The sequence below is a fragment of the Halictus rubicundus genome, chromosome 5 (genome assembly GCF_050948215.1).
Source record: "Halictus rubicundus isolate RS-2024b chromosome 5, iyHalRubi1_principal, whole genome shotgun sequence".
NCBI lineage: Eukaryota > Metazoa > Arthropoda > Insecta > Hymenoptera > Halictidae > Halictus > Halictus rubicundus.
Genome location: NC_135153.1, coordinates 8,254,483 through 8,266,291, shown reverse-complemented (window position 1 = coordinate 8,266,291; position 11,809 = coordinate 8,254,483). Strand labels below are relative to the sequence as shown.

The 11,809-nt window shown below is 30.9% G+C and overlaps 1 protein-coding gene across 1 annotated transcript; it reads right to left on the bottom strand.

Annotated features, from left to right (window-relative positions):
* Nucleotides 1–4,198: 4,198 nt before the first annotated feature.
* LOC143354183 (uncharacterized) lies at nt 4,199–11,547 on the bottom strand. The gene is made up of 7 exons (XM_076788048.1): nt 10,930–11,547; nt 10,425–10,657; nt 10,085–10,316; nt 9,479–9,747; nt 9,028–9,363; nt 7,862–8,088; nt 4,199–6,566 (listed from the first exon to the last, which is right to left on the bottom strand). The coding sequence occupies exons 2-7, from the start codon at nt 10,598–10,600 to the stop codon at nt 6,322–6,324; spliced, it is 1,485 nt and encodes a 494-aa protein (XP_076644163.1). The 5' UTR covers nt 10,601–10,657; nt 10,930–11,547; the 3' UTR covers nt 4,199–6,321.
* Between the last annotated feature and the right edge of the window lie 262 nt (nt 11,548–11,809).

The following is an 11,809-nucleotide window of genomic DNA, read 5'->3' as shown; positions in this document are numbered from 1 at the left end:
ATTCTATCTACTATACAACGTTTGCTTATAATCGACGTTATTTTTGTAAGGCTACGAGTATCAGGCGATCAATCATGATTAATCAAAGATTTTCTATCTCTCCAATTATTCCTGCCATTTATATCAAGGACAATCTATTTCCGAAGATTATCCTTGTTAACATTTAAGACAATGTGCCAATTTGTTTTCAAGAAAAAGATTTCAAGAAAACAAGGAAGATGATTTTAGGATCTCGCATATTTCGAAACGTATCAATTTTATGGTAAGACACGTATAACGTCATAGAAGAATATTTTCTATTAGAAGGTGTATAGAAGCAAACGTAAAAGTAAGAGACAGTGAACTTGTGTTGTACGAATATCTCTTCAAATTTGCATTTTATTTTAGAAAACGTTTCATTTCATTTCATTTCGTTGCAGTGAAATTGTCAATAAATTCTGAATTCGATTTTCGTCATCTTCTAATGGCAAAGATAAACAAAAGTAGCACATTGGTATTAGTAAATAAAACTACGAAAATGGCAAAGATAAATATAAAATGTATGAATAATTTCATACACTTTATACTCTGCTTGTAATGCGTATTTCCAATATAGGTATTCTAAGCAGTCATGTCAGGCAATTATACGTATGTAGGTAAGTACGCGTCTCACGCTTATGACTCTCCGTAGAGGCAGTGTCGCCAGATTGAGGGGAGGGGGCAGGAATGCATACGTCTTTTACTATACTGACAACAGTTTTTCTCGTAATTTTACACGTAGACGCGAAAGTGTGCGTATTCTATTCCGGCGTCTTGGAAAGAAGAAAATGTTAGCTTTCTGATCGCAATTTCAAAACACATTACTTGTTTCACGGAAAATTATGAGGACCGTTCAGTTTGTTAATTTAGTAACAACGCCTATTTTTGCAACATCTTTCTTGCGTCGATCAACATCACTAATTGCTCTTCCTGAAAAATGTTATTACGGCGAAGAAACAAAAAAGTGTTATTAAATTAGTTTATATGTAACCGAAATGTGTCTCCACTAAATTCGAACTACTCGATACTATTCGCATTATTCATTGTTTTTATGACAGAACCCAAGCGATCACTACTTATTACACAATATTTCTTTATGTGATAAATGAAATATGGAATTATTCCTTTATAAGATAAAAGTAACAAAGTCGAACGGAAATTGTTTCATTATATTCTCAAAATAATAATAATTTCATTATGCTGCCATTTTGGCGCCGCTCAATGGAATCATATCACCACTGAAATGATGTAACAATAAGGTATGTGACTTTGTAACAGTGTCCGACTGTACTGTATAATAGCAAGTCTACAGTCTACACAAATACATGCGAGTGGACACCTTTAGCATAAGAAGTCGAGTACTGTCGAAAAAGAGTTTCAGTATTAATAATGTATTATTAATTATAATAATCCATTTTTTCTATCAAGAACAATCGCAGTTTATTCGCATTTTATCAATATTTTTGGATACTATAAAACATTCTATTCAAGCAAAAGTATGCAAACATGTTGCCACTAGAAATCATTTCACTGTGCTGTTATAAAAACAATGGATTGATAACATTGTTATTACACGACTAATATTTGTCTGTATCATGGGGGTTATAATTTCTGAGATAGAGTATGTATTGCAAATTCTTGAGTATATGTATAATGTATCAATTAGATTAAATTATTAAGAGAACGTATAAAAATATTAACTCTAACGAATGAAAATTCTGAATATCCAATATTCAACAGCGATTTATTTTCAAATGTATTGTTGAAATTTTTATTTTCTATGTACTAATAAAGATGGTAGGCAGGTTAATCAAACCTTGTATAAATTATACCTATCGTCGGTGCGTAAGATCCACGATCTTTGTGTGTGTTTGTATGCGTGCATTTATTATTATAGGTGTTCGGTTTAAATATCTACACGCGCGATTAGTATTAAAAATGCAATGAAATGTTCCAAAATTTCGAGCAAATGTTATGTATGGTATCACGTGAAATATATCATAATGGTAATTATTTGGTTTTGCGATGACCTTGGAGACTACTGTGAAGGTCACACTTGAAATTTTAAAAATACAATAGTATAAAGTATTTTTTTGCAATTTTTTTAAACCTAAGACAATAATCGCATGTATATTTAAACCAAACACACTGTATACGAGCTTGTGCGTAATTGTAAGCTCGTGGTGTGTAACGACGTTCCTTTAAAATAAATTACTTTAAGCAGAATCACTTATCAATCACAAATCATCAGCTGGTTGTGAGTAAATGTTAATTAAATATATCTACCATAAACATGGACAACTAAATGTATGGTAATGAGAATAAAATTAACTGCTTTCGCTGATAAAACAATTACAAAGTCCTTATTGTACAATTTTACAAATTATAGAGAAAATTGTGGAATAAAAATAAACAACGGTGTACCGATTGTAATTATAGCCTACGAAAAAGGAGTGTATTATAAAATAACGTTCTGTTCAGTAATTGCTAGATTGCAAAGTTTTATGCATTTATGAGAATTGTCATAAAAATTGTTAAAATATTTCTACTTCGTGTTTCCACCGTAAAAAATCTTTTAAACAGTGAAATAATCTTTAAAATACAATCTATGAAAAATTGAAATTTGCATGAAGATTTGTATAAGCGATTGGATATTTATAAATGTATACTGTGTTTCTACTGCAACTCAAAAGCATTTAATCGACGCGTTCAGTTCAAGAAAAATTGATTATATGTAATCATATATGTATTTATTAGAGGGATTAAAACGACAATCGCATATTAGATGAGGATACAAAGGTAGCCCCAGCGTTATGGACTTAAGAATCAATTAATTACAGTTGTGTTTCGTTATGTTTATTATCAAATGTGCATGTAACAAAATTAATGAAACATTTTTGAGTTGCAGTATACTCCTGCCACGAAGTAAGAGCCAGTTAGATCAGTTTTATATTTTGCGTAATAGCAATATTTATATTTCTTTATACTAATATAATTTATATTTTATATTAACATAATTTATAATAACTTTATATTAATATAATTTATATTAATATTATATTTGTCACTGTACGTTAGAAATTGTCCCTGAAACTGCATAATTTTCAAGTGTAGACAAATCTGTATGTGTACGTAAAACGATCTCCTTCTTGTGGACACTCGAAATGAATATTCGTGACAATTATGACTACTATACACTACTTCGCAGAATTGAATCGAAGAGTGAACAAACGTAATGTTACTCTTTAACATATAAATCCATAAGCACTTGTTACGATGTATGTTATTTTTTATTTAATCAAGAGTTTTAACGTTGCACACGTTTATTAGCTAGTAAGGAGTGAACAAAGCAAAGCGCAACAGGATATTACTCCGAGAATAACTATGGAAGGTAAATGTCAGTTGAAATTGAGAATTTAAATACTATACGTAAACGTTAATGCTGTCTATTGTCTATCAAATATTTTATATCTTCGATCTGTATACATTAAATAGAAAATATTCTTCTGTAATTTTTTCTTGTATTTTTATTGCCATTACCTATTCTCTAGTTACCTAGTGGGGTTCTTTTTTATTCTGGCCCCAGCAATCGAGAGTTAGCGGGAAGGACAAGGGGTTAATGATGGGATGGTATTTATTTATTTGTGTGTGTTTAGATTTTCTTTGGAAAGGAATGGAATTCCTACGCGAGCTTTCTTTCTATTTTAGAATAACAAACCTTATATCTTTTTTCATTTTTATTTTAATCGATACAAAATATCAATTAGCAATAGATATAAATACTATGTTTAGAATATGCCATATTTTTAATATGTACAAAAATAACAACATATTGCCCTAAATCAATATACTATACAAAGCGTCCAGCAACAAGTGCAGAAAAATGTAAGGAACAATTCTCTATGATAATGTAAGAGTAAAATGAAGAATAAATAATTTCATTTTCAACTTTACTGTTATTATTCATAAAAGACCTTTGTGATCCATTAATTAGAGTGTGCGTAGATCAAGTCGGAAAAAGTCAGGGACGTATTTTAATTGTTATTATAACTTGAAAACAAATTCAGAAACATGGCCCTTATATTGTAATGAAGCTTTGCCCCTTAAATTTTATATTACCTATTGCCGAACACCTTGCATAAAGGTAAAAACATTTTCAAAACAGAAAGCATTGTCAAGCTTTTGACATATTTAAAAAATTAATATATTGGAATGCAAAGTAAAAATAAATAACTTACATAGTGAAAAAAATACAATAACGTTAATGTTAATAATATAATAGCAATGATCGCACTAAATGTTACACAGTGTATGGAATGAATTTTAATATAACTATGACCACAGATTATAGTATTCGTGCGTATCTTGTTCAATAAATTTTTTCGAATATGTAATGAGTGCCCAATTTAATCCAATATTCTCACGTATTACATATTTATTATTTTCGCTATAAAAGCGTTACTTAACAATTAAGTATGCCTTTGTTTAAACTACATTTGAAAATGTATTTTAAATGTAATACGCAGGTTTATATATTTAAATTGGGTACCCTGAAAAATGTAAAACTAAGTGAGCTAGAGTCATACACTTCTAAAACTATATGATTATTCAGGAAATCTGATTGTTCAAGATTTTTAACGTCTAAGTGCATATTGTATATTGATAAAATTAGTTTTTCTTAAGACAAATCATTAAAATCAAATGTAAACCATGTTTATTTTTTCAACCAACTCCACATTCTTTTACACGTATCGTTATAGTCAAGATTTTAAAACACTTTGGACATCAGTATTTAGATTAATTGATCGAAAAATAGTGTGTAACAACTTAATTCGGAATTAATAACATTCTACTCACTATATAGAGATATAACGGTTCTACTCCCCACTAAGATATATTACTTAAATAAATACTGCTCTTCCTAAAATAGTGTAACAAGCAGTTACATATGTAAAAGTATTTTGGATCTTAGAAAGAGCATAGTGGTTTTATATTCAACATACTAATTGTCATACAACATCAAAAGCAACAGGAAAAAACTAATTTGATCAATGGATGCACCCCTTAAATATTGTAACACTTGTGTTGATAATAAAACTGTCAAATCTCATTTAGTTATAGACATTTGACTGTAACACATTAGCTTTACACTCTGTATGCACATATATAAATACACTCATAAAAATATGTACCAGAATATAATGATTTAAAATTATTTTTTGTTTCAAAGATATTTGCGAATTTTTTTTCATTTTTACACTATCTTTATTTCAATTTGTACTGAAGCTACTAGTAATTCCACTTTATTAAATAAGATTGTACTAACATGTGAATTTTATTTTTCAATTCCTATGAATTTATCTTGCCGAACTTAAAATTAAAGATTAAGAGAAAGTTGTTTAAATAATTATGTAATTGTCTTCTAATAACACATTTGAAATATAATATTTTGAGATACATATTTTCATATCTTCGTACTTTAATAGATCGATCTCTGTACAAATATCTCTATATAAAATATTTCTTGAGCTGGCAATATTTCAGCTTTCGTCTCTGTTTCCTACTTGTACACTTGTATCTTTATTCCATAATACACGCGACCCGATTTCTTTGTATCGTAATACGAATCAATAAGTGAAACACATCTTATTTCACAAAAGTGATGCTGTACATTTTTTACTCAACAAGACTATTCTTAATATATAATAAGAATAAATGAAACGCATAACAATATATGAAATTTGTATAGGTTAACAAACAAGATTGTTAAAAGAGCAAGCAAAACGACAGTGCATAGAAATAATTTAGATAGAAAAAAGGGGCCTATTAATATTCTCGTAACTTTTTTCTATCTAAATATATATATCTATATATATATGTATATGTGTATATTATATTGGTTTAAAACTACCGACATAAATTCTGGAATATATTTCGTAAAGCCCCATGGACGGATCGTTCGTACTACCATAAAGTAGCATGGTTCGGACGAGTGTGAGTGTTGGCAAAGGTATTTTCATAAAGGCACGACTTCTTTCACATTCTAAAATCATTTCTGAAACCTCGACTTCTTCATTCTTAATATAAATATTAAATATTACTATTATTAGAAATAAAAATAAAGAACAATACAGTTTGTATTGTTAAACAAAAATTTGTTTCGCTTAGATTATCCAAACTTTTCTTGTTCATAATTTTCCTCTTATCATTCCCTATATTAAAATTTTTCTATACTTGTTAATGAATTTTTAAATAATCGAGGTTCTAGATCCTTATGAAAAAAATATGTCATTCTTTTTATAATTATTGATGACTTTTGCTTAATAAATGCGAATTAAATTGATATAAATTACAACACTGTTCGCCACAAATATTGCACTTCCAAGGATTACTTTCACTATGACAACCCTTATGAAGGAAATACAACGTTTGATCAGGGAAAGTAATTCTACAGTGAGCGCATTGAAGTCCACTGGTTCGTTGATCGGGCCTCGTCGAACTAGGAGGTTCTCCTCTTGAATGGGGATTTGGGTTCGAACTACTATTACCTATTACAAAATAAATGATATATGAAATTTCTCTAGATCATTTGTATCAAATATAATTTTAAAACATAAATTATATTGTTTGAACATCTGGAATTCTTAATAGAAAATACATATAAATTGAGTATATGTACATATAACTACAGTATTCTCTCCCATAGTATGACATCCTCGGACTCTGGAGTCTCAAGATTCATATATAGAGGTACTACGTTGTTTGAAGTGTGCTGACCATAGAGAAGGACAGCACGTAAACAACAAAGAGGGACAAAGGGTTGAGGCAGAGTCGGCACAGTTGAAAAAGCAGCTTATCGACTACAATATCTTATTTTTCATTCTTTTTTTACAGAACTTTTACCAACGTATTTGTGAGATTTTTCCGATTAAAACGAGTCCAAATACAGTATAATTTGAACCATACTTACTTATTTAAAGTGTGATCATAACTCGCTATGATATTGGTAAATATGATTGCAACTCTTTTCAGTTTGGTCTTTTTTTAACCAGGGAAATCTCACAAATATATTGATGAAAGTTGCGTACAAGTGGAACTAAAAATGAAGAAATTAGTTCACAATGAATAAAACTGACAACGTCTTGTTCAGACGAGATCACACTTTGGGAATGGTGGAAGCGAATACGGCACCGGGTCTTTGAAGTGTTATGTTTACATTGCTCACTATCCGAAGGACACGAAGCGAATCAGGTGTTTACAATGCTCACTTTCGGAATGGTAGAAGCGAGTTTTGCCCGCTGAACGTGGTGTAGATCATTCACTAGATCTTTAAAGAGCTGTGTTTCCGTTGATCACGTAAGGAGCAGTGGAGAAACATGATGCATTACTAATTGATTTTTACTGTTGTCGCAGGAGGCCTTTGACACCTATACCGACTGCTACGACTCTGTGCGTCTTTTTCTTTCCACACGCTGTCCTTCTTTGCGTTTGAAACTTTCGTCACTTATTAATTAAGTAAATATAATCGAAATTCTGTCGTGTTGGACTCATTGTAATCAGAAAAAATTCACCAATGGAAACGAAATAACTAAAAGTAATAAAGTTCTATCATTGCATTAGCATTGCCTCACCGATATCCTGCCTCGGATCATGTTGCATTGTATCGCGACTGAGCATCCAAGGGGGAACCCCCTAATAGTGAGGATAAAATTTTCACACTATGGGTGGAGACGATTTTCACATTATGGGAGAGAACACTGTAGTCACAATAGTATTGTGTTGTAGATAGAAATTTCTTACAAGTATTGTATCAAATTCTGTACCGAAAAATAATGAAATTTACCATTGTTGTTGTTGTTGTTGTTATTGTTATTTCCGGAACCAGATGAAAGCTTGCGTCGTAAATCATCTCGAAGAAGAGACTTTAATGGTGAAACTTTTATCAAGGATGGTAATGGAAGATTACTAGATGTTGCTCCATTCTCCTCCGTCCCATTGCTGTTTGGTTCTTGCTTAATAGGAATAAGTGAAATTGAAGGCGTGATTGCCTCTTCACTTCCCCCAAGGTTCCTATATTTTCAATATAAGTTAAAGTTAAATTCAAAATAAATAAATGTCAAGGGCACAAAAGTAATTGGTAATGCAAATTATTGCGTCCCTTTCAAAATTTTTCTCTCCTCAATGAGTAAAAGGCAGGGACTGATATATGTATATCAACTGTTTCAAACTGTAATATGTATATCAGTTCTGATTAATATTCTGATTGAAACAGTTATGAAGAACCGAAATCATTTTATGACTGTTACAATGATATCAGTTTCGGTTCCGGTTCTTGAGAACCAATATTATATCAGTTCTATAACTATTATTTTTCGCTTTTACATAGTTCTTTCTGCATACATAGTTTGATTTTATAGTTTCTGCATAGTTCCTTTTAAGAAAAGTGAGTTAAAGTTGCTAACTGTTATAAAAAATTTGAGTTATGCTACTTTCAAAATTAGTGACTCATATATGTATGTTAAAAATTACAACAGTTCGAGTTGTCCACATTAGGAATGGTTAGGAAGCAATTACGACTGACATATTTGCAGACCTAATTTGTATTAGAATGTGTTAGTACTGACATTTTGTATACAAATTCCTATAGAAATTGAAACATACAAACAATTGAAGTTTCTTTCTGTTTTCTATGTTTGAAACAGGATTAAATTATTTTGTTCGCATATTATAAAAGGCTCCTTCCCTCCATATGTTGAAATTTACAAAAAAAGTAATCTGGATGTGTACCATTAATACATTTCTAAATATTGGTTTTAACAATTAAGTATATATATATATATATATATATATATATATATATATATATTTTATCTCTCTTATGAATTCAGATAGCGATAATATATAGTTATTAGTTACTATATTATAATCACTGCAACTATATTATAGCACAGTCAAAAACCTCTTTATACATACTAAGCCTAAAATTAATTATAAAAATATGTTCTATACCTGTGAATACCACTACTGTTAATAGGTAATTGATGATGACTGCTACTTGGAGCATTGCTGTTACTGTCTGCACTCTGAGGACTATTTGGACTATCTCCATTTAGTGGAGCAGGACTTGGATTCCGTTGATTTGCAGCCTGTTCAGGATAAGGTATTGATATCTCTATATGAGGTGTTAAAAAATGCATTGGTGGAGTTGCATTGTCTGCAGATCGATTTCCAGTACTATCTCCACTATCTGAAAGAGGAGCCGAAGGCATAGCTTCGCCTGGAGCACAACTATTCATTAAAGAACTTGAACTATTTGGACCTGGATTATCCAGATCTATTCCATGCCTGAAATAATTATTACAATCATTTAACTAATATTACTTGTAATTCATTTATATTAATAGTTTATAAAATTAATAATATAGTAGTCATTGTATTGAATTTAAATTAGTGAACTAACCTGTTAAAAAAATGTAACCTGAGACATTTCATAGTTGCTGCACGATAGTTACACAAAGGACAAGATTTTACCATATCATGTTGGCCAACATGTTCATTTTGAAAATGGGCCCTCATTGCAATTTGTCTTTGAAAACCTCGATTACAAATTGGACAATGATATGGCAAAGTCTTAGAGTGAGTTGTAAAATGTTCAGCCAAATGGTCCTTACGAAAAAATCTTTTTTGACACACACGACATTCATATGGTTTCACACCAGTATGTCTCATCTGTAACCGTAAATATTTTAAATTATAGATTCACAATTAATTTCAATAATAATCTCTTAATACAACAGCACCTACATAGCAGTAATAAATTCAAAACCTTATTACAATCACTATCTAGAAAGGTAGAGTTTCAGGAAATACCATCTATTCTCTTTCTCTAACTCCCGCAATTACTAGACTCACTAGTGCAAATGCATCAGATTTGATGCAAACAAGATCAGTAAAGAGCTTATTTAATAAGCTAAACAGGAATCTGAGAACTGCTGACGATAGAATGTAATAGTTAAATAGGTACCATTGTATTTTAATTCATAATACGCCTATGTCTGGTTTATACCTTGTGACGCCTCATGTTGGCTCCATTGGAAAATTTCATGTTGCAAACATCACATTCGAACATTTTTCTATGAGAACGAATTCCAGAATGAGATTCCTCTCCATCTCCATCATTTTCAACAGTTTCGATATTCTCTACACTCTCTCCTGTTTCAGCATTGGCCAAACACTGGTCCTGATGAGCGCATAATGCTGTCTTATTTATAGTTTCATAGTTTTCACACCTTTCACACCTGTCCACACGTTATGGATCCTTTGATACGCTATTTAAGACTTTGATTATCTCAACGTTTATTAAATTTTTCTAAATACAAAAAATTAAATACATAGAGGTGACGGACCTAAAAGCAGGAACTGCACCATCGCTGCTATCATAATTGGTGTTCAAAGCAGCCTCACTATCAGGATCTAAAGTCTCTTCGTCTCTTGGGGTTGAGGATTCTCCAGCGTCGACATGCAAACAGGAATGGGAATCTACCTCATTTTCCCCACCACCACCGTCAACCCCATCTGACATGGTATCGAGCCCTCCAGACACTATGCAATTGACTTTGCACCATTCGTTGTTGATTATCTGTAACATAATAAAAATATGCTTTAAAAGATAAGATCATTTCTAACTGTGCAACTTTTCTCTTCTTAAAACATTAATACTTTCGTTTATAAACTTATGTTTATACATGTGTAATACTGAAACTATTTGTGACAACATGCGATTTACATTAATTAACTGTTGCTATTAACAGTTAATGATATAGTAAATAAATAATAAAACATAAACATATATAAATAAATAAAAGTAAATTAAATAATTTTATTAATTTTCTGAAAAATTTTGATGTTTACCTGTCAGTTTCGATCGAAGGCTCGAGGATGACCAGACGATTGGCTAATTCTACGAGAGTAAGGGAAGAGAGAGAGAAAGAGAGAGAGAAAGAGAAAGAGAAAGAGAGAGAAAAGAGAGAGAGAGAAGAGGGGAAACCACTAGGACATGGAGTGAGAGAAATTCCGGTAAAGCGCAATGCCAGAGTACACTGCACTTTGTCCCAGTTTCAGGGGAATCCGTCACTGGTGACGTAGTTTTCTGCCGATTTGGTTGAATTTATCGCCGTATGCTTGACATTGTTCTACAAAGAAGAGGAAGCTGAGAAGGTTTCTGTTTTGTCTTCTTCTTCAAATTATGTAGAACAAGTCATTTCCAGTTTAATATTATTTTAATATGTTTTCACAAAAAAATGCAAGATACACTTCTGTGAATCACTACACGCTGGTCTTTACTCTCTTCTAGAATAACATCGATTAATCGAAATTATCGATCTTACGATATTCGACTTCATAGTAATTTTCGATTTATCAAATCGGTATTGCTGGTCGATTTTTATATATATTATAATTATTACATTTTATATATAACATGCTTCTTTTGAGGAAATATATTTGTACGCACATAATAATTAAATAAATGAATACATACTTTTTAGTACACTCAAATGACATATTTTTATGTTCTAGAAATAATTTAATTATGACTTGAATCTGTAATTTGTAGTACTGTCATGTTTAGTAAAATTTACATCAATCTAAACTGTAATCGTACATTGTACAAAAAGTTTTCAGCGATGCATCCTGAATCTTTTAAATGTAGTGAACGGTATAGAAACATTATTTTCTAATAAACAATATATACATAAAATAAATAATAACATTGTCTAATATAATTATCAGC